Source organism: Lissotriton helveticus, chromosome 12, assembly GCF_964261635.1.
Source record: "Lissotriton helveticus chromosome 12, aLisHel1.1, whole genome shotgun sequence".
NCBI classification, from domain to species: Eukaryota; Metazoa; Chordata; class Amphibia; order Caudata; family Salamandridae; genus Lissotriton; species Lissotriton helveticus.
Window position 1 is genome coordinate 875,830,451 of NC_136073.1, and position 24,207 is coordinate 875,854,657.

Below are 24,207 nucleotides of genomic sequence, written 5' to 3' on the forward strand. Positions count from 1 at the left end.
TGAATTCTAGGGAATGTCCAAAACGAATGAGTTGGAGAACCCAACGATCCGTCGTTATGGATTGCCAATTTCGTAGGAAGTATGTTAGTTTCCCTCCAAGTCTTAAAGAATGTAGTGGTGGAGGGGCTAGCCAGGGAGACAAGTCATTGTCTGTTGCCAGCAGGCCGTTTTTGTCCCTTTCCTTTGTAATTGGATCTGCCATAGGAAGACTGCCTTCCCTGTTGGGGTTGTCGCTGTTGAAATTGCGGCTTGGACTGTGAATACGAGTACGAAGACCGATTCTGAAAGGAACCTTTGTATGAAGACTGTCCTCTTCCCCTTTGGCCACGAAAGGACTGGGACCGAAATTGTAGAGTACCCAAAGCCTTGGCGGTATCTGTGTCCTTTTTAATGGTGGTAAGGGCCGTATCAATTTGTTCACCAAACAGATGCTGGCCATCGTAAGGCATGTCCAAGATCCTGGTTTGCACCTCCTGGCGGAAAGTGGTGGCCTTGAGCCAGCCCTGTCGCCTCAGGACTGCAGCTCCCGCCAGTTGCCGAAAGCCAGTCATGGCGGCATCAATAGCACAGTCGATAATTTCTGAGGCAGAGGTTTGTCCCTCCAAAAGAAGTGAATGTGCCTCTTCTCTGACATCTTCCGGCAGATTTGACAGATAGGGCGCAATGTCCGCCCATAGTTGGCGATTATAACGGCCAAGTAGAGCAATAGAATTAGCCACTTTAACAGTCATAGCTGATGTGGTCGTAAACCGTTTGCCCACGGCATCCAGTTTTTTACCCTCTTTATCCGGTGGTGTCGATAAAGGCGAGGCCGGATTCCTTGAGTTCTTCTGCGCCGCCTGAGTCACTACGGAATCTGGTTTGGGGTGACCAGTCAGGCATACCGGCGCCGTTGATGTGGCTTTATATTTCTTATCAAGCCTGGGCACCACCACCTGTACAGAAGCGGGTGATTGCATGATTTGCTTGCCCTGCTTCCAGATGTATTCAATAATTGGTATCGACCTTGAAATTTTCTTTGTGGGTTCCTTAAAGTCATAAAGGAAACATTCTGTCTCCTGAGATTCCATGGACATGTGGAATCTCTTGGCAGCCCGCTCCATGATGTTGTGAAAGCCACCGATGTCTGCAGGTGGAGACTCCGAAGTCTGTGGAGCTGGAGAGGCTGGAGAGTGTGCCACATAGTCTTGATCAGCGTCAGGGTCCGATTGGTCGTCATCCACTTCCCCTTCCTCTTGTTCTCGTTCTTCTTCCTCAGATGAGGAAACAGTTTGAATGGGCACCTGTGTCTGTGGAATGACCAGAGGAGTGGGTCTATGGCGAGAAGAAGGTGTTGGCGCCTGTGCTGGTGTTGGCGCGGAATGCTTCTCCGGGAACCTTTCCTTATAATCCTTAATAAGGTATTGCAGGTCCGAGACTATAGAAGCCGGAAGGCACACCATAGGAGTAACCTGAGACTGAGGCGGAGGGTGGACCTGTTGTTCAGGAAGGTCTTCCTCCTCTTCCGGCTCCTCATCTGTGGTTTGACATTTCAGCACTAGATCCGACGGGCTAGTAGCTTGCGTAAAGGAGTCCTCGTCCGACTCCTGACCTTGTAGTATACAGGCAGGTGGTAGTTGTTGTATCCTGCCTGGTGACGTCTGACTCGGCGTAATTGGCTTTTTAGTGATTTTTACCATGACGTGGCTCACTTGCGGTGGAAAGGCATCCATAGCATGGGATAGGAGTGCAGACTCCTTCCATGGTCCTGTAGATGGCAATGCTGGAGTCGACGGTGCCTTGGCAGGCATTTTCGTCGACGAGAAGTTCGTCGTCGTCGTCGACGGTGGTTGTGACGACGATGTCTTCATCGACAGCAGCTTCGTCGACGGTAAGGTCCCCATCGTCGACGGTGCACTCGCCGTCGACGGTTTTCCCATCGTCGACGGGATGATCTTCGTCGACGAGGTTAGTTTCGTCGACGGTGCCGACTTCGTCGACGGGGTCGTCGTCGTCGATGACTTCGACGATGGTCTCGTCATCGACGATGTTGTCGTCGTCGTCGACGGAGTGACCGGAATGGTCGACGACGTAGGTCTGCTCGACGACGACGAAGGCGTCATCCTCGTGGTCGAGGAGTAGGCCGACGACGCCGTCGTCGTCGACACTGTCGTCGTCGACGTCGAGACAGTTTTCTGTGCCGAAAGCACCGTAGATGTCGTCGTCGTCGCCAGGACCAGTGGCACCTTCCTGGAGACAGGCGGGTCCTTGACAGACACAGATGGCTTGCCCTCTGAGGACTTTTTAGAAGTCTTCATAGGAGGGGTGTCTGTGGGGCTAGGGGAAGAAACCCTTGGCCTCTTCAAAGAAAATTGGGACGCTCCGGACCCACTCTCACCTTCTGATGCCAAGTCAGCAGTCTTGGTCTTGAGCCTGTTGAGCCACAACAGAAGTCGACCTTCCCGGTCCTTGAGGGTCTTGTTAGAGAAGGTCCGGCAGATTTTGCATTCCTTGGCCTGGTGGTGAGGGTAAAGACAATATAAACATCTATCATGTTTATCGTCGATGTGAAGCCTCTTCTTGCTGCAGGAAGAACAGGCCCTGAACAGACCTTTCTTCTGACCTTCAGACATGCTCTGAAAAGATTAATAATTCGTTTTTATGAAGAAAATAAGTTTCCTGAGGAGAGCTCAGGTGGAGACTCCCTAGCACAACGTGCGGTAGAAAATCTGAGAGACTTGGGCTCCTGACAGGAAGGTTCTAGAAGGAGGTAGTAGCTGATTGGCTGTTTCACTTTATTTGGTCCTTTTTTACAAAAGGACCCAGATAGGCCACCAAGGTGGGACCCTTGGGGCCTGCTCTGTTTGGTCCTTCCTACAAAAGGACGTGGATAGGCTACTAAGGTGAGACCTTTAGGCCTATTCTCTCTATGTATGTCTCTAGGACATTACTTTTTTATATACCGGAGGCTCCCGTCTCGACGACGGGGAATGATTCAGGCATGTGAATCTATGAAAGACACCCAAATACTGGATAATTATTAATGACCTAGAAGTGTAGCAAAGTAAAGATGATTGTGATGCAACATTGTGGCTGGTCAACTGCCAGCGAATAGCACGTTTGCTGCTGCAGAAGACGAACATCTTTGCCAAACCCAGGATGCAAATTGTGCTTGAGAAATTTCATTGAAACTAACAGATTCAACATTAGCTGTGACTCCTGAACTAATTCTACCAGAAGCAGTACAAATTAGGCAAGGTTACACTCTAAACACTGCGAGACAAAGGCATGGTCCAGTGGTTTAAGGCGCAGTATCAGCAAAGGCGTGTATAGACTACTCATTATGCAGAGATGTCAACTGTGTGAATATAGCTGCCATCAAAAAATACAGACAAGCTCTCTTCAAACAACACTTCTACGTGGTGTACCAGCTAAAGGTGAATACTCAGACAAAGCGTAATAGAAAGAGAATAACAGTTGTAATGCAATTTCCTCATTCAGATATTCTGAAGATGGGTGAAAAAGGACAAAAACAAGCCTCTGGCAGAGTCTCGATCATGCCCTTCACTCTGGGCTTGCCCCATGAAACATGGCAGCATAACTTAGTGTCTTTGAAAAATGATCCAGATGCTGACAACTCTAATCAGGATGCAGTAGGGTACTGGCTACGCCCTTTTCACAAATGACCCGCCCCCACCATCATGAAATGCCCCATGCACACTCTTGAAGATGCGAACTACTAACATCTACTTGATTCAAGAGATGTACCAAGTTCACCTCCACATGTGTGTGGACACAAAGAGAGATGGCAATGTGATGGTGTTGTATGAAAGGGCTCTCAGAGTCAAGAAACTGAAATGAGGGAATGATAGGTGTATAGATGACAATAGAGACCCTGAAACCACCAGCTTTCGCCATTTGTCTGCCCAGTTCAATAGTAACCTGAAATGAGTCCAATGTAGAACTTGTCTAGCCGATCACTCAAGACCAGAACAAGTTGCACTGACATGGCCAATAGGTCTCATCTTTGTGCACTACTGGCTTTGCCAATGGTTTTTACCCTTGCTGAACAAGAACCCAGATGATGTGCAGCATGGCAGAAAAAAAAACCGGTAAAAGATGCTATGATACAGAGGTTCCAACACGGAGGGCTGCAGGAGGGAAAGCAACACTGCAGAGTGAGGTGGTGGGAAAGAACATGGAATGAGGGAGGGAGCAAGTGGGGGTAACAATACAGAGCGGGGTGGAAGCAACGCAGGCGGGGAGAAGTTACAGGTGAGAAAGAATGAGGGTGTGGGTGAGGAGAAGCAATGGGTGGGTGAGAAGCAATGGGTGAGAGAGCAATGTGGGGAGCTTGGGAAGAAGCACACGGGCCACAGAGAGCAACCTGGAGTGCAAAGGGGAGGAGAAATGCACATGGGAGACAGCTGGAAAGCACATGCTATTTATAGAGTGCTCTTTCACCTGGGAGGGTATCTTGCAGCTTAGGGCAGGGGCGAATCTACTCTGACCTAGGGCTAGGCTGCGGGACCGATTCGAAGAGCACGTCTTCAGCTTGTCGAGGAATTTGGGAATTGAAGAGGCAGCTCTAGTGTATAACGGCAGCTCATGACACTTTGGGAATGATGTAGTAGGAACGGCTGCTGGATCAGGATGTGTGTGTGTGAGTATGTGCCTGGCTGGAAGTGTCTGGTGGGTTTGGTGGAATATGATGTGGCTATTAAAGTAGACTAGACACTTTGTGTGCAAGGATTAGATGGAGTTTACCCCCCAAAAAAAGTAGTGCTTGAAAAGCAAACAGTGGAAGCATTGAAGCCAGATGATGATGATGGTAAAGAGGCAATGCTCCGTGGGAAGGAAAAACACAAAACTGACAAGCTGGGACACAAACAAGAAACAGACAAATGAGAATGACTGGAAAGTCGACCAATAGTAAGCAATGGGTGGGCTCCAAGTCTCTGTAGGTTTATAGTAAGCTTACGATATGTCTCGCTAAGACAGTGCATGCACCGTCTAGTAGACAAGATCGAAAAAGACTTAACTAAGGGAACCTGAACAATGACTCAAACACAGAGCTATTTGGGGTCTTTTCTATCATATGATTGCTGTACTGCTGAGAAAGGGGCATGTATGTCAATTTGTTTTGGCTACATCCACCTGAGGCACACAGTCCACACTCCAAATGGGTTCTGCCTATAAACACATCACCTCCTTGCATCAGTCCTGCTCGGAAGTCATTGTGGCCTCCTCTCCTCCCCTCCCGTGTCCACTGACTTTGGAGGGCTGGCCAACAACTAGGATATCATGTGACTTACCCAATAAGTCTGGAGCATCCTAGACTGAGACTGAAGAGCCATGTATGATGTGTTAAGTGAGGAAAGTTGTGATGATCCGGGAAGGAAGCAGAGTCTTATACAAAGGCTTTGAAAGGCAAGACAAATACAGACACCTAACAGATAAGCCATAACATTCTCCACAAACTTCTCAAGAAAGGAAGCATTAATGATTCGTCAATATTTGTTATGTTAGTAAGCTTTTTTGCAAGAAAAAGGGACGAAAACATTTGGGTAACGTACATTTTTTTTGCTGCAGTCTGTTTTATATATCTACAAATACTGACACAAGTAGAGGAAGTAGAAGAGGACAACATACGTGGGGACAGTAGGACATCACAGAGGGGCGCTGATGACTAGGATTGGAAAAGGAGTGGTGTTGAAAAAGAATAGAGCTGATCTTGTGGAAAGAAGTAAAGATCAGTAAATAAAATGAGCTGTAAGATGATGGGGTATGCACTGTAAAGCAAGAGAAGAAGGGACGTACGCAAAGAAGGGGCGAGCCCGCCAAGCACAACAAGTGAAGCGGACGTACAGCGGGTTACTGCCCATAAATGGGAAAACAAATTATCTCTATAATCCTAAAAACAAACTTGGGGAATAAAGACAATTTTGCAAAACAATAGGCCTTTAACGGGTTGGATTAGAAAAAATTTGCTGAAGAATGTCTTTAGGGAAAGTTCCTCGAGAACAGGTTTCCATCAGTTTGTAATACTTCAGGAACATATGCAACGTGTAAGTCACTGTTTCACCATCAGCCCTGATGATTTCATTTCTGATTTGCTCTCAACCCTGATTGATTGAAATGCTGCCTATAGTTTGGTGGTGGTCCTTCCCTGCTTACCGGACTATACTTTGCAAGAACAACTGCTAAGCCTCACTTACCTATCATCATAATAGTAGGTGTTTTCGCTTGGGGCGCTGCTTCTTCCTTTTTTTTTGTCATCTTGTCATGGTTATCAGCTTTCTTTCTGCTTCGGCTTCTTTTTCTGCTCCGGCTACGATTTCTGCTCCGGCTACGATTTCTGCTTCGGCTACGATTTCGCCTGGAGCTTCGGTCTCTGCTTCTGCTCCGATACCGGCGATCCCTGCGACGACGACCATCAGAACTTAATGAGCCAGATGACGAAGAGCGCCTTCTGCGTCTGTCGTGGTCACTGCGATAGCTACTTCTGTAATGGGGACTGCGAGATCGCCGGCGATATGATGACGAATGAGAACTTTTAACATCTTTCCCTGAAGACCTTGGTCGAGAACGAGATCGGCTGTTCGAGCGATGTTTTCTTCTGGTAGGCTTTGTGGGATCTGTACATAAACAAAATACATTTAAAAAAATAAATAAACTGTTACAGTGGCTGTCACATTTGTTAAACGTGGCACATGTAGCCAAAAGGACAAAACATGAACACCAACTTTAACCATGAACCCACAAATCCCTGAAATTCTTGAAGGTACTAAAGAAAAAGGAGGATAGACAAAAGGAAGCGCACACTAATTCACAAAACATGTACTCAGGAGATGCTGTTTTCAACCTAGGGACACTTTAAGGAGCCATTGATTGGAAGACCACGTCTATTGTTTACTTTTATTGACTTTTTTTTTTTTTTTAAATATCTTTATTAGGCACGTCAGTACTCCAAGGCTGTCATGATGTGACACTGCTTAGTAGCACAACATTTCTATAGTAACGGTGAGTAATACAGTATGTAAACAACAGTCACAGTTTTCCATTTTCAGATTAACTCCCACAACCCACAACTACACCCTCCCCCTCCCCCCACCCGCACTGAAAGATCCAGCCTTGTGGGCCCCCGTAGGCAATGGTTCGGCAGCGATAAGCATGTCAACCCAATAATGGGTTCTTCCAAGTTCTCCTGTTACATGTATACAAACAGTATATGTCTTCACGTGGTTCTATCAAGGTCCGCTCCTTGGGCATGGCTGGAGGCTATTCACATATCATGCATGTGTGCAGGCCCTAAAATAGCAGTTCATTACAATGTAGGACCAAGTCCACCCACCGTTGTTACTGGTAGACGTATCCCTAGTCATCCTGATCCTTAATACCTTGCTCAAAGTCCGTCAGCAGCTGGTTCCAGTCCAGTGAAATGGGGTGTTTACGGAGTCCCCTACGCTCCTCTCTATGTAGTTCCTGTCCCTCTGCTTTACCCCATCGTATCACTTCTCTGCCCCAGTATTCCACGCCTGGTGGCCTAGCTGACTTCCAGTTCATGGCTATTGCTCTTTTCGCCAGCAACAGCGCTAAGTCTACGAACCTAGTAGCCACACTTCTCTTCTTCTCTTTATGGCCTATTCCCAGTAAGCCAAATAATGCGGATGTGTAGGGCCTTCCCGGCGCTAAGTCACCCAGAATGTGTTGAATCTCGCCCCAGTAAGTATACAGTTTAGGGCAGGACCAGAACATATGTAGGAGCCCCGCATCTTCTTGTTGACATCTGGGGCATGTTCCAGGTGCATCAGGGAACATCGTCCGCAGTCTATGTGGGGTCAAATATGACCTGTGGACTATCATGAGCTGTATAAACTTGAATTTAGGGTTGCGAGATATCTTCTTTGGTAATCGTAGTGCCCTCTCCCATTCCTTATCATCAGCGCCCGCCCTGCATCCTCCTCCCATCTCATTCTAAGGGGTTGCAGTGGATTAGGTCTGCCGGCTCTGATGCCATGGGTCAGCCATTTCGTTAGGTGGCTACCTGTCCCCATCAGATATAGCATAACGGTCAGTGTGTTAGTGTCAGGTTCCAGACCGCCACCCGCCCATTGCGTGGTTATATAATGTGTGACTTGCGCATGCGTCAGAAACAGTGCCGCGGGCGCGTGGTGTTGTCTGAGGAAGTCTGCGTTCGTCATGAGTCTGCCATCGGAGAAGAAGTCCCCGACCTGTGCGATTCCAGCGTCAGCCCAGGGACTTAGTTTCCGTTCCGACAGCAAGCCTGTACCCAATGGGATGCCCAGCAATGGGATCGAGGGTGCATATGATGTAAGTCTGTTCGTGTATCGTACAGCCCTTTTCCATTGTGTAAGCGCCAGCCTAAGTAGTGGTGGCGCTGATTCGGGTATCTTAGCTTTTGGGAGTAACAAACGGTGTATGTCCCCCCGCTGTCTGTCGGATTCCGTCATATCGAGTTCTTGGAGGTTCCGGCCCGCCAGCCAGAATGCCAGCCATTGCAGCTGACATGCAAACCCGTATGCCATCAGATCCGGCACCACCAAGCCGCCCCCATCTGTAGGGAGTTGTAATTTTGTCAGGCTTATTCGTCTTCTGCCTGTACCCCACACCAATTCCGTCAGCATCGTGTTTAGTGATTTGAAAAAGGGGGCCGTATAAGGACAGGCAGATTAGTGAAGAAGTAGAGTAGTCTCGGTAGTACCACCATTTTGGAGATATCGACTCTGCCTGCCACAGACAAAGGCAGGGAGCTCCAGAAGCATACCTGAGATTTCAGGTCACGTATTGCCTTTCCCAGGTTGCCCTCCAGCATATCTTGTGGTTGGCGGTACACCTGGATGAGTAAGTATTTAAAGGTCACGGGTGCTATCTGGAAACGGTAGGGGCCAAACGGGATATGTGTCTCGTCTAGTGGTCTGTCAAATCCGAACCCATACGATTTGGCCTCATTGATCATAAGGCCCGAGAGCCCGCAGAAAGCTGAGAAGATCTCCGATAATGGGCGCAGTGGACCGGTAGTGTCATTCAAGAACAGCAATATATCATCTGCATACGCCGAGATGACATGGTGGTTCGTAAGCCTGGTGATACCAGTAGCGGTCGCATGGGTTCGTACTTTTATCATTAGGAGTTCCAGTGCAATTATAAAGAGTAGGGGCGATAGCGGGCACCCCTGTCTCGTGCCCTTTTCTATCCTAAATGGGCCCGAGATACATTTATTGGTGCGGACCCGTGCCGTAGGATTCCGATACAGTAGGGACACCCAGGCTATAAATTCCGGTGGGATCCCAAACCTGGTCATTGCCGCAAACATATAGTCCCATCTGAGGGAATCAAAGGCCTGTCTAAGGTCCAGGGATATGCATCCCTCTGTGTCCATTCCCCCTGCACTGGCCACCATGAGTTGGCTTAACCTCCTTAGGTTCAGGGCGGTGCTTCTGCCCGGCACGAAGCCACACTGATCAGGGTGTACCATATTAGCAATGATCTGGGATAGTCTTGTGGCTAGGAGTTTGCTAAGGATTTTAAAATCCATATTAAGCAGCGACAAGGGTCTGTAATTTTCCAGTTGTAGGGCGTCCCTTCCGGGTTTAAGGAGAGACACTATCATGGCTTGTGAGGTCGTGTACGGCAGCGCACCCCCCTCCAGTGCCTCCTTGTAAAGTGTGTGCAGTCGGGGGGCCAGCAGGTCTATGTACGCCAGGTAGAATTCTGCCGGTAAGCCATCCGTACCGGGAGCCTTGTTCTTAGGAAGTGCCTTAATTGCCTGTCTCACTTCCATTAAGGTGATGGGCTTTGAGAGCTCCGTCCTTTGCGGCGCGCTCAATTGGGGAATGCAAATGTCAGAGAAAAAGGACTCTAAGTCCTGGTCCGAAAGCGGGTCAGGCGCGCCATACAGTCCAGTGTAATAGCGTCAAAACGCCGTGTTGATCCCCAGCTGATCTTGAGTTAACAGCCCTGTGGCATCTCGCACTTCCATTATTGGAGTGCTCGTCTGGTCATTACGCGTTAGGCGTGCCAGTAGCGCACCCGCTCTATCTGCTTGTGAGTGCTGCCTTGTGGTATATTCCCCGTAGTCAAACACCCTCAAGTCCTCCAAAAGTTCTGCATGCGGGCTTCCTGGAGTTGTGTGAGAGCGCCGTCAATGCCTACCGCCTTGTTTTCAAGCAGTACTTTTATTTACTTAAGAGGTTTGTAATACTGTAAAAACTGAATCATCTCAATGCATGGGTAATTCATATTACTGAGGATGTTTGAAGTAATTCATTCCACTACAGGGCAATTACTCATCCAAAATTCTACACTGGTTTAAGGACATGAGGTTGTTCATGCTACCACAGTAACAAGTGATCTTGGCAAAGGAATACATCATTACCTGGCTCTGGGATACCTAGAATGGTCATCTTTGCCAAACTCTCCTCAGTCACTTCATAACTTCCCACCATTTCTTGCATTATCGTCTCATACATCACATGCGCTAGTCCTGCTTTTGCAATTCCTACAAAGGAAATGAGATATGAAAATACAATTTGACTTTTAAACGTTTCAGATAAATACAGTGAAAACAAAACATTTCTAATTTCTTCCACATAGAATTCACAGACTGCAAAATAATGCACTGAAACAGACTCACACAAACCCCAACAACCTCATATAGAGGAGGAGCTACGCTAGCAACCAAGATGGCCGCATAAGCTCCCGGCTCCGCCGACCTCCGCCAGTTGCTCACAAATCCTGATGATTATCCTGACTTCTCACTGGCCTCCCGTGCAGCTGATGTGTTCCTGACTCTAAAGGTGCAATCCCGGAATTTCTAGCTGCTTGAATAACGAAGATACACCGTGTTCCATTCTCGGCCTAACCCAGAGTTGAAGCCGGGGCCTCGATTTCTAACCCAGCCGGGTTGGAGTTGAATAACATCGGCCGCGGGACGTGGGTAGCGTCCGGTCTCCCGAAGTGGAGTGTTTCTTGTCTGATTTGGATGGTGGATCGGTGGCAGTTTTCTCTCGCAGCTACGGCGGCGTGACGCATTGGTTGCTGTGGTCGGGGAGCCGCTGCCCGGAGGCCCCGTTGGGCTCCCGGGGTCGATGGGCTTGGTTCCTCGCTGGCGGCGACGGTGTTGAGATCGCGCTTGAGAGTGCCCACAGTTGTCATCGGATTTGCCTGTGCCTGGTGCCCCGGAGTAGTCGCCCTCCGGGGTTCAGAGACCTGCTTGGTCGCTTTGTGAGGGGCGATGGAGCGGGTGGAATGTATACCGTCGCTGTTAACTGTAATGGCCGCCATTGGGGAGCTCCATTCACAGGTCACCGCCATCATCCAGAGGATGGTCATAACGGTCGATATCATCTGCCGGAGACCGGACTCCGACCCTTTGTTGGTTCTGGAACAAGCTGTTTTACCCGCGGAGCAAGAAGCGTCTGAGACGGAGGGCCCCGCGCTGAAGCCGGACTTGGTATCTTTTGTCGACCCCCGAACAACTGCTAGCAAGCCCCGGACTATCGAATCTACATCATGCCCTGTGTCGATACCGCCCCAGATGGACATGGATGATCTTATGTTTCAGAGCGAGTTCTCCAGTGACTGTAGGATTGTTACCTCACCCTTTTTCTCCTGGATGGTTCAAATACGCTCTAGCGATTTATCTTTGGTGGACAGCGGACATCGTTTGACTCTTAGACTTTGTGTACTATTATCCTGGCCTCAATCCTTCCGTACTGACTTTGAACTTTCTCAACATTTTGATACTCTCATTGGGATGGCGGACAGGGCTTGCATGAAAAATCGCAGTGGCCAGGGTTGACTTTGACTGGATGGGTTTGAACAATGACTTCATTTGATACGGGATTTGTAACCTATACTAGCGCGGGAGTTGGGTGGTTTTTACAAGCTCCCCCCCGTCTGATTTTAATCGTTGCATTTTATTATTCTGGATACGTATAGGGGCGGGTTGCTACTGGCAGGGGGTAAGGGAGACCGGGGGCCTGTTTGATATTTCCTCCCCCACTCTTTCTTTTTCCTTCTTTTAGGTCTAGTTCCGGGGCGACAGGCACACTGCTAGTGGGGATGGGCCGTAGCCATTGCAGGGGTGCAGGGAGGGGGGACAGGGGAGGGGTTTGTTATTTTGGCTTAGTTTAGTTCTATGGCCTTTTTTCTTTCCTTTTTTCTTTTACGAGAGACGGGTTGTTTATCCTGTATGGATTTTCTTATGTATCGGGGTGTCCGATTTGTCTTCATTATCCTGAACTATGGGTGGGTGAGCCCTGCTGGCTTCTACTTCGCTGGATTGTTGATCGTACTTCTCCCTATTGATGTACCGAACTAAGTTGACATTGCATACTCCTTTGAATTGAATTTTCCACATTGATTTATTCGCTCACCTATCGCAATATTGTATTCTATGTATGGCACCCGATATATGTAAATTTCTCTTGTTTTCTTCAATAAAACCCTTAAAAAATTTTTTTTTTAAAAACAACCTCATAAACAGAACACCACATACCTTAAGAAAGCACGCAACAAACCGCTAAACGCTTCAAGCTCACCCTACATACCCGCTAATAAAGGCTTCTCCAACGAGTAGCTTGTGATCGACTAGTAGGTCTTCATCTACCTGTAAGCAGCTCTCCTGTGTGCAGACCGGACTACTAAACTAACCACTTTGCTTGGTTGAATTAATGTACATATGTCAAAATTGTGTGTTCAAAACCCAACGTGTGCATTTTCAGAACCCATAAGCTGATGTTTGGAGAAAAATGGCAAGATTTTACAAAATTCATTTATAGCTGATTTTAAGTGATAAATCCTGTGGCAATACCTATTACTAATATTGATTGTTTTGTGCTAGGAGCATTGCAGCTGTGGCTGTTAAGTATTATCCATGTAGAGGCATTCCAATTTGCAAAGCCTTTTTTCTACATTAAAGCTAGCACCCTGTCAGAGGCACTATGGTGATCATTGCTAGTAATCCTATATATATGGTGGCCACCGATGTCATTTTGTCTGGTGTGTTCACTACGACCACTCTAGTAATATTAGTAGCTCGTAATGATGTTAGTCGGGCAGAGCAAGATTCAGATATAACTGACATGGCAATAAGTGACGACGAACACATAACACCACAAACGGCACCCCTTTAGGTCCACTAGGGCGCAGGCACAGCGCGCCTGTCTGTTGATAACCCCTTACACTTAGCATTGCACACCAGATACGCAGGCATGGGTGTGAACAACTGCTCATTACTATGTCGATAGGCCGACCACTCCATTTAGCTGAATAGATACGAATTTCTATTTTGTGTAGATGTGACGGATGAAGAGTATTGTTAACTTGAGCCAAATATAAAAATCCCTGGAGGCAATTTAGCAAGGCTTCACACTATCCTTACAACCTTTACACTCATGTGTTACATCATACACACCATTTTACTAATAACCCGACAAACAACCCAAGTATACTCTACAAACTGAAATGTAATGCTTACACTGTATTATTTATATAAAATCTCTTTTGTCTCAAAGTTTAAAATTTCTGAAATAATTCCCAAAAATACATACAATCAGAATATTAAAACATTTTATACAGTTTACACATTCCAGTGTGTGTGGTCCCAAAATAATAAAAACACAATGTTAAAAAAAGAAAGACACAATCATTAGACTATGCATACAATATACAACCCCAGTAAGACAGCGGTTATGGTTATCTGATTAGACACTTGTACAGGAGTATTCCTTGTATCTAGAAATCCCTTGGCTTTTTTGGATTCCTTAATTAACATAGGCGTCGACGCGTTTCGGTGGTTACACTCAATATATATAGGACCACCTTCTTCAGGACAGATTTTCATATGGGGTCACTCCTCTCAATAGATACCAATATATCGTTGAAACCGGCAGTTACACTGTAGGGTAAAGGCCCAGATGTGGTCTTTATCTTTGATGTTTTAGGGTTAGGACACCCTATCTTAGTATGTCTAGATGAAAATTATATTTCTAAGCTGCATACCCTTCTTAATTGGAGGTAGCTTGCTTCATGAAGGTCCATCACTCAATCATAATAAAAACATCTATACATCTTTCATTCAAATATAGTTTTCACTTGTATATATGGGGAGACAAATAGTCTTTTATGTGGCTCTCCTTTTTCTGCCCGGGTGACTCTTGATACGCCTGTCTCCGGGGGGCCGAAAGTTTTAAATCTGTATTTCGAGGTCTGCTCCATTTCTCTTCCTTCTTTTTGATGCATCTATTGAGAGGAGTGACCCTATATTAAATTGTGTCCTGAAGGTGGTCCTATATATATATTGAATGTAACCACCGAAACGCGTCAACACCTTTGTTAATTAAGGAATCCAAAAAAGCCAAGGGATCTCAAGATACAAGGGATACTCCTGTACACAATTATATAGGGCTATTGGGTCCGACTGATGTCTAATCAGATAACCATAACTGCTGTCTTACTGGGGTTGTATATTGTATGCATTGTCTAATGATTGTGTCTTTCTTTTTTTAACATTGTGTTTTTATTATCTTGTATTTTGGGACCACACACAGTGGAATGCATAAACTGTATAACATGTTTTAATATTCTGATTTTATGTATTTTTTGGAATTATTTTCCAAATTTTAAACTGAGACAAAAGAGATTTCATATAAATACAACAGTGTAAGCATTAGATTTCAGTTTGTAGGGTATACTTGGGTTCTTTGTCAGGTTATTAGTAAAGCGGTGTGTATGATGTAACACATGAGTGTAAAGGTTGTAAGGGTAGTGTGAAGCCTTGCTAAATTTCCTCCAGGGATTTTTCTATTTGGCTCAAGTTGTCTAAAGTACCCAGTTCCCTGGAAAGAGTTGGGTCATCTCTCTCTTTTTAACTGAAGAGTATTGTTACCCAACACAATTGCATAATGTAAATGCGGTGGAGATTTTCTTTGTGTTTTATCTTTTGCCCCCCCCCCCCCCCCATTTTTCGTACGCTCTTTGTGTACTCAGTGGACAGAACATCGCCTTATAATGCGTTGGATTTGCAATCTAACGGTCATACTGAGACTGTACATTGTTGAAAAATACACCGTAATATGTACTGATCTTCCGAGATGGGGGATGCATAATATGTATACGCGTTGTTATGTTTTAAAATTTCAAGAAAGAAATAAACAAATTTAAACAAAAAAATGAGTAGCTCTTAATGATTTTCACAAAACACATGTATCTCTTACTACACAAGAGGTTGGAGACATCTGCTCTAACAGATCCTTATGTAGTCTTTAAGGCCTCATCATCTAGCTTTTGATGCCCTCTAGCACAGCCTACAAGCGGCCACAGCGCCTCAAACAGCCTGACAATGGAAGCAATACCAGTTTGCTTTGCAAGTGCTCTGAATTTACTAAACGTTAAACTGTGATTACTGGAACAAAAATTCAATGTTGCTGCCCATCTTGGACAAGATTTAGAAGAGTCTAAAGTTCCCTTCTTGAGTTAGGTAGATTTAGATTTTCCAGAGTTCACGTCGACAGGCAGCAGGGATGTGTTATCCCAATGCCTTCAACAAAAGTAAGTACTGGTGGAACTGATGTTACAGGGAAGGCATGATGATTTTTTTTCCCAAAGCATAACCATAATCAGCCAGGTTCAAGGTCAGTGAGTTAAGTCCACCCGGCAAACACAACCTCCCTCCAGAAGCTGAATGAGTTCACGTGTTCCTCATTCTTTCTACTCTGGAACTTCAACCAAGGTAGCCAAAAAATGGCACTTCAGATAAGCCTCGCCCCTGGGCCGGGTACCGTAAAACAATGCACATGAGAAGATTCAGGTACAACTAGTACAAAAGTAACATTTTTCTTTCTTAAGGCAAACTCAACCAGAGCATGTATGGTTTTTTTCTTCACTTAAAGCTTAAGTATAGAAATATCATACATAGATCAAAAGGTATTACGTACGAATCAGAAAACATTGGAGGAACAACTGAGGCAAAATAGTGGGGGGAGGGAGATGCAAGAGAGACAATAAGCTTCAATAAAGGGTTTCAAATGCAAGAGCTGTTGGTATGTACTTGCAAAGCAGTAAAGGTACGCGTTCACACTGCTACAGTCATCAATAGAACAGTCTAGAAAACTAGTGAAATGTTTACTCCTTGTTAACACCATTAAGCTTTATTTGATGAACTTGAAAACAGAGTGGACTTAAAAAATTATTTTCCTATTTCTCACACCTCAATGTTCGAAGAGCCCTGTCACCAGCGCAGGGAAAAGCTTGGAAAATTAAGGGCCTCCATGTACTAAGACTGAGACCCCCATACAGCTTCACCGATCTCTACTAATTATTGTAGAATGTAAAACACTACACAATAGGTATCACATTTACTGTGGCAGAGTTATACCTGCCCTCAGCAAGTTTTACTTTTTGGGCACATAATTTTTGGAGATCATATCCAAAAACTTGTTCTTGCAAGCTGGAGCACTGGTGGGGATAGCACGGAGTATGCCTGTTTAGCTCGGGCAGGATTCTCAGCAGCCTGGTGTTCCTTTATCTTTCAGCACATGGCAAATTCAAGGACAGTGAGGGGAGGTAAGTTTGGCAGTGCAGGACAGCTGCGGGCCACTTCGTCTCTCTTTTAGAATTATACTATTAAGGGAGCCACTGGCAGTATTCCTAATCTCCTTCTGGTTTTATAAGGGCTGGGCTTGGATAGTGTCTGGATCCAGATCAGTTAGAACTAGGGCAAGTTATAGAAGAAAACATCCAAGGAGGGAAATACGCTTCCTACCAGGTAGACTATAAAGAATAGAGAAACCACCCCGCAGTTAAAGATCTGTGGGATGCCTTTACCAGCTCCAGACAGCCTAGAGGGTAGTCTCTCTAGGCATCAGCAGCAGTAGAAAGAAACCGCAAACCATGAAACAAGGAATGGCAACAGAGTGCAGGTCCAACACTTTTTTCTCTCGTGCTGGTTGTGGTGGAGTGGGCAGGCAGCTCTTGTAACAGCACTGAGAGACAGTGAGACAGTCACCAGCTCAACAAACTCCCAACACCACAGAATAAATTCTCCCCCCAAAGGCAGGAGAATCAACTTGTGATGTTTTCGTTTTCTTAGAGAACAAGGGTTGAATAAATCCTCATTTGTGCTCCTGAGTTTCCAATTACTTGTATTGAAGTGACATTGTTCTGGCAATTGAAGGCAAGTCTGGAACACAGCTCACAACCAAACAGCAAGACTGGACGCACAATAACCCCAGCTGACTGGTTCAACGATCCTGCTGCTGTATTGCCTTTTAAGAAAAGACTTGAGCGTCTGTTCCACAAATCAGCATTACTGCACCAGATACAATTTGTATTGTGCACCTTGGCAAGGTAAGAACTTTGGTGTTTACTGGTGGCTTTTGCTAGGTCTCTAGTGTGTGTATAGAGATCCTGCAACCGGTGAAAGATTTTAAATGCAGAGCATCTGTAGGTTTACGGTATATATTCTGAATACCTTGCAGATGCCATATGTTTGATGGTTTTCTCCCTACTCTGTCAAATTCATTATTTTTGTTTGGGTACCGTGGACAAGTAACCCCTTCCTTTGTTTGTAATGTATTAAAATGTAATTAAAAGGACATTTTTGTTCTTTGCATTTCTGAGAGAATTGAAAGGCTCGGCTGAACGCTACCCAATTTGACAAAATGCTTTGATTATCTAAAAGAGTGCGGCTGGCAGATCTCTTTCAGGAAAGTCTTAATCTGATATCACTTTCAAGAAAATCTGCACCTGATCTAAGTACACCTACTTCCCATAATCAACCAATGCAGATGATGTGTCAGAGCCCGTAGCCACTTATACTGTATGCAAGAAAGTGGATATGCAAAAGCAGCCACAATTCTCTTTTGCTATTAATTTATGCATGCATTTCACCAGCCTTTTCATCATCTAATCAATAGGAACGAAATGTTAAAGGTTACAAAATGGATGCTGTGCGGTGGTAATTGAAACACTATGAACACAGATGTTATCCCATTGCTACCACATTTTCCCACTTTCCAATTTATACTCGATGGCACAGAGTTTAAGCAAGGAAAGAAGACAGACACCAGAGGTGAGCGAAATGTCAGGCAAATTTGTATGCAATTATTTCTTGGGTGCCCTGCTATTACCCAAGCGGGTGTCCAAGTGCTGAAGAAATACCAGGCTGTGCATATGATCTAGATTGTTTTAGAATTACAGATTTTAAGTGTCTACCTGATAATGGCTCACAGAGTGTCTGAAGTAAGTAGAGTAGCAAGGTGTTCCAATATTTAGAGGCAAAGCAGAAAAAAAACTGCCACCAAATCGGGCCCGTATGAAGTGGGGTTGCATTTTGAATTGGAGCTGGAAATTTCTAGGATCAGATTAAACAGCCAAATAAGGCTGGAAGAGCCTTGAATGTGAGTGGGACCTTTACTGGACAAGGCCTTATATATCAACATCAAAGTGCCTTGAAGATGGATCGCTTGCATATAGGAAACCAGTGGATCGCCTACAAGTGAAAGGAAACAGATTGCTGGGCCAAGACGTGAAGCTGAATTTTGAACTACTTGATGCCACTTCAACAGGTAACGTGGAAACTTCAGGTAACAGGAGTTGCTGTAGTCTAACCGAAATCTAATTTAGGCATGGACAACTGTCTTTTGAGATAACAGCAGAGAGGAAGGATTTTTCTACGTGCTTTGAGCAAAGTAAAGAATTTGGTAGAATCTGGGGTAATCTGGGAAGCAAAAGGCAGATTTTGTTAAAATCTTTTACCTAGATTCCTCACCATGGAGAAGGGTGAAGGGGGCATGCCCAGATCTGTCGGCCACTAGCCAAGTGACCAAAAGGAACACTGTTTGCCAAACTTTTACCTACATTCACCTTCCACATTTTCTTGTACCATAAGGAAAGCAGAAACATCAGTGACACTTGCTACATCATTTGTCGTACTTTACCAACATTAACATCAATTGTCATGCTATAGCAATATTTGCATCTTTGGTGTCAAAGTAAAAAATAACAAAAGCGTAAAGGGTAACAATTAAAGGAGACACAAACAACAGCTGCAATGCAAGAACATAATACTCAATAGGAACCATGAGATAATGCTTCTAAAGCACTGAAACTACCCTAGACCATGGCATGTAAGGACCAAATTATGCAAAGGTCTTGAATAAAGTATGTAGCAGCAAAATACAAATCATGCAGCATAATGTGAAACATTTTGCAATTGTATTACTTCATTCTTTTGTCATTTGAACACGTTAACACTCTCTGGGCAAATGTTTCCCTTAATTACTTCCAGATTAACACCCACACAGCAATAAGCATCTTAAAAGATAGCAGTCCATATTTGCAAAGGGCTGCCCACTACGCTATATCGTGTGTTGCTGTCTTTTTAGTAACGTTTGATACATTTTGCTAAAATCTGAAGATTATGCAGCAGATGATGGATTGTGTGACAAATTTAGCAAATACATAATTATGTGGAAAATGCCGAAGCAGTAGATTTGAATAATTCCAGTGGCCCTGAAAATACCCCATGACAACTCATTCCAAACATGTCCCAAAAGCAGCAGCCTGGCCCAAACTGCTGCCCATCTCCACTCTGCATAGCACACCAGCATCCCTAGGTGTGTTTTGGCCTCAATGGACATCGTCAGAGAATTTTGGCATCTTGTCCGTAGATATTTTGCTCACTGTGTCTCAGTATTGAAGAAACATCTCAAAGACCTAGTCCAGTTTGGCCGAAACTCACTTAGGGGTGTTTGCTCTCAGCATCCCTGAATATATCAGGCACATGCAAAAGGATATATTTGTTCCAGCTCCTTTCTTTGTCAGTTAATGAGCAACTCAGACAGCACACAAAAACAAACAAAGTAACTTTTGTCTCAAAAACACATGGATTTTCATCATATTCATTCTCTCTAAGCAGCAGAGGTATTTAATCTTACTTGGTGCTGGGCTATCAGATTTTCGGTGGTCAGCGAGTCCTGAAGACGACGTAACTTGAACATGATCCTTGCCCTTCAACTCTGTGCGACTGCTGGAAGGGTGTGCCAAGCTCTTTGCAAGGGTGCCTGGTTGCAGAGGTACTGCTTGCTTTATTGAAGATAACTGTTTAGCTACCGCCAAGCTCAAAGCCAATGAGGATTGGTCTTTATTTTCACTAGAAAGGCCAACCTGATGAACATTGGTGTCTTTTATGGAAGAGGGCCCTTTACTGCCATCCAAACCCATAACCATTGGGAAAATATTGGGGGCTTGCCCCTTACTCCCAGGAGACATAATGGAGTGCTGAATGTGGGTGACGTGTATGGAAGAAGCCCCTTTATTTCCGCTGTTTACGCTCAAGGACAAAGGATATGCTGAGGAGGTTTGTCCCTTACTCAAAGCAGGAAAGGCAGATTGCTGAAAATGGGTATCTCGTGTGGAAGAGACCCCTTTACTGCTATCCATACTCCAAGGCGTTGAATAAATGACGGGGGGATGTGACTTACTGATGGCAGTAAAGCCCGATTGTGGGTAGCCAGTATGTGTTTGGGAAGGAGTGTCTTGTCTAGAATCCAGGCGCCAGGGTGGAGGGCGGCCGCTGGAGACTTGCTTGCTGCTTTCAATGGAGCTGGAGGTTTGGTCCTTAATCAGAGAAGGAAATCCCAACTGTGGGTTGGCAGGAAGTTTTAAGGAAGGAGCATTCTGTTTAGACCCCATGCGCCATGGCACAGAGGGCTTGATCGAGGTTTGTTTGATACTTTCAGAGGGGTTTCCAGATTGTGTCCTACTAGTATACCCTAGAAAAATAACATCACTTTTGGTATCCTTAGCTGATGCTATTGATTGGCTGTTGGAGGCTTGTTCATTACTCTTCAAAGGGATGCCAGACCGCTGACTGTCAATGTGCAGCGCATAGGAAGTGGAGCCTTCGTTTTGATGAACCATGCCCCTGTTTGCAACTGAAGGACGCTGTTCTTTACCCAGAAAATCTGACTTGCAAACCTGGAGCTGGGGTCCTGATAGGCCTGATGGTAAAAGAGAAAAGAAAGGATGAGGTATGAGAATAAAAAAATGTAAAACAAACCAATAAGAAATCAGTGTATGAAAAGGATACACCATCCCTGTCCGGGAATAAGTGATCTGAAGGACTTACACAGAGCTCCTTGTCCGGCACAAACATTACAATCAATGTCCCAGAGAGGGTCCCAACGTAGGCCATACCAAAAAGAAGAGTGGTGTTTTATACAACAGTGAATACATCAGGTATTCTTTGCCATGAGCAAATATGTTCATCGACCTTCTGTCACTGATTCCAGTCTGTGTCCTGTCCAGCAAGAGAATATTTCTGCTCAAGAGATCTGTATAGCTTGGTTCTTAGACGTTCTAATCCAAGTAAGAAAACCTTGGGTGGAGGAAAAGCTTGCAATCTACCAGGATGGCTACCTTTCTCCAGGGCTCATTAACCCCACCTGCTCTGTGATCCTAAGTGTGCAGAAGGTGTAGGAAGCTGGCTCTGAATCTACTATACCAAAGTGAGGTATAGTGTGCACAGAGTCCAGTGGATCCTCAAAGGAGTGCCTATTTTTGCAAACTGCAAATATTCCTTAAAAATCGTACCAACTACTGAAACGTAATTACTTACCTATCTTAAGTAGAGATCCCAGTGCTGGACCTAAGAGCCCAGTGCTGCCTCACCTTAGCCACCTCATACACCCGGACCAATCGGGATTCATGCCGCACAGAAATACGGCGCTGAATCTCAGGCGCCTACATGGTGTTATGGCAAGAGCTCCGTTGTTGACAACCGACGCAGCGATCCTCTCATTGGACGCCACAATGGCGTTCGACTTGGTAGAGTGGCGGTACCTCTTTGCAGTCCTGCACCATATGGGCTTTGGCCCGAAATTCATAGGGTGGATCAAGCTACTGTACGAGAAACCGGTGGCGCGGGTGACTGCAAACGGACATGTCTCAAGAGTCATTTCATTAGCGAGGGGCACGAGACAAGGCTGCCCGCTCTCACCACTACTGTTTGCCCTGGTATTGGAGCCATTGGCGACTATCATTAGGACCACGCCACTGATGCGGGGCATTAACTGGGGTGATGGCTGGGAGGACAGAGTGTCCTTATATGCTGATGATATGCTAATATACCTAACTAACCCGGCAGAAGGGATTCCAATATTACTGGCATTGTATGAGCGGCAGGTTACAAAATTAACTGGACGAAATCGGTGCTCTACATGCTGAATGGGACCCCGCCACGTCTGGAGGTGGATTGCCCCTTGGTGGTAGAGGAAGTTTCCTTTAGATACTTAGGGATTCAGATCACCCGCGATCATGTGACCTTTCAGGATATGAATCTGAAACCGCTGCTCGACAGATTGAAGGCGGACGTGCGCCACTGGAAGACACTCCCGCTGACGTTGTTGGGCAGAGCGGCGCTTTTCAAAATGATGGCGCTGCCCCGGTTCCTCTATGTTTTGGAGAACACACCGACACTGGTTCCGCCTTCCTTTTTCAAACAGATATCGGGGCAACTGTCAGGACTGTTGTGGGGAGATAGTCCGGCAAGGATAGCACAAGTGAAACTGATTAGGGATTGGTACAGTGGAGGGATTGCACTCCCAAACCTGGAATTGTACTATTGGGCGGCGCACCTCAAGGTGATTAACCAGTGGTTACATGCACCGCAGGAGGACCCGGCGTACTTAGCGGACAGACGGCAGCTTGGCACTAATACACTTCTGGCCCCGCTCTACAACAAAGGCCTAATGGCAAAACTGATCGGCCCAACTAAGCACACTGTAACGCTGTGGCATAGGGCTCAATCCCGTCTGAAGTGGGGGGGGGGTGATTACACAACTCACACCCTTGTGGGACTCTAGGGCGCTGGGAAACTTGAGACGTAGTAAAGGATTTGACCACTGGGACACTATAGGGATTTCCACGGTGGGTGATCTATGGACAAGAGAGGGGGTGGTTCCGTTTGACACTCTGAGAGAACAATATGAGCTGAACACCACTGAGACATATCGATACATACAGATGAGACATGCATTACTAGGTGCACTGACACCAGGTACTCAGGTCCCGGAATCGGCCCCTTTAGAGGACCGACTACTCACTGATTACATGGAAGCTAGCGCTACATCCCTCACATATCGTAAATTAGTGAATAATTTGCCTGACCCATTACAGAAATTGAAAGAGAAATGGGAGGATGATGTTGGTGCCCTGGATGAGGCAGAATGGAATGCCGCAATGGCATCGCCTATAGAGGCGGGAATATCAGCAAGGTTCCGATTGGTACAGTTCAAGATATTGCACCGAGTGTACTACACACGCACCACACTACACAAATTCCAGAGGGCAGATCACCCATATTGTCTGCGAAATTGTGGGGAGGAGGGGACGCTTTTCCATACCCTTTGGTCCTGTCCGAACATACTAGACTACTGGAAGCGTGTGGCACGCACGATCGCCCAGACGCTGCAGCTCCCGTTCACTCCTGACCCTAGAATTTGTTTGTTAAATGTTTGGGGCCAGACCGACCTGACATCACACGGGCGGAAATGGGTGGTCATAGGGGTGATGTTAGCGAAGCGAGACATAGCGCAAAGATGGGGGGCATCAGAGACACCGACTCTGACACAGTGGTATGGATATGCTCATGATGGTGGAGCGGGCGGTGTATCAGCAGAGGGCCAATCCACGTAAATGGAACAAAATATGGCTGCCATGGAATGTTTACAGGGGAGAGCCTTGTGAACCTCTACAGGAAGAAGAAGATATAGATAGTTCAGAGGAGGAGGAGGATGTAGTGTAAAAATGGGACTGCGGGTGGGGAGGGGTGGCAGGGGTGCGGATTGCCTAGGTACTATCTTGCCCTTCTGGCGTAAGGGATGATAAGAATACGTGTGGGTGGTGCATACCGGCCGCCGGCCTGACGCAACTAGAAAGCTTACGTATACCTACCATGCTTCTGTAAGACCAAACTATACACCTGACTGTTGTTTGTTGTTTAATGTTAAAGAAAAAAGAAATGTTGCGAGTCGAATTGAATATGGCGGAATGTTGACGCCACGTGTCTGAATGCTTGAACTTATATATATGCTGACATGATGCAACAATAAAAACTTTAAAAAAAAAAAAAACAGGTATGTAATTACGTTTCAGTATACGTTTCAGTATTTCGTATGATTTTTAAAGAATATTTCAAGT

At 45.8% G+C, this 24,207-nt stretch overlaps 1 protein-coding gene across 14 annotated transcripts in view; it reads right to left on the reverse strand.

Moving 5' to 3' along the window:
- The window catches only part of LOC144798493 (uncharacterized), a 181,092-nt gene that overhangs the window by 90,089 nt on the left and 66,796 nt on the right, over positions 1 to 24,207 (reverse strand). For all 14 annotated transcript variants that reach the window (XR_013603554.1, XR_013603553.1, XR_013603552.1 and 11 more), the window contains exons 3-5: positions 19,944 to 21,008; positions 10,379 to 10,501; positions 6,198 to 6,617 (exon numbers count right to left, since the gene is read on the reverse strand). Coding sequence is in view for 11 of the 14 variants with exons in the window: in XM_078669400.1 (XP_078525526.1) it covers positions 6,198 to 6,617; positions 10,379 to 10,501; positions 19,944 to 21,008 (1,608 nt within the window). In the remaining 3 variants the exon portion in view is untranslated. The remainder of the gene's footprint in view (positions 1 to 6,197; positions 6,618 to 10,378; positions 10,502 to 19,943; positions 21,009 to 24,207) is intronic.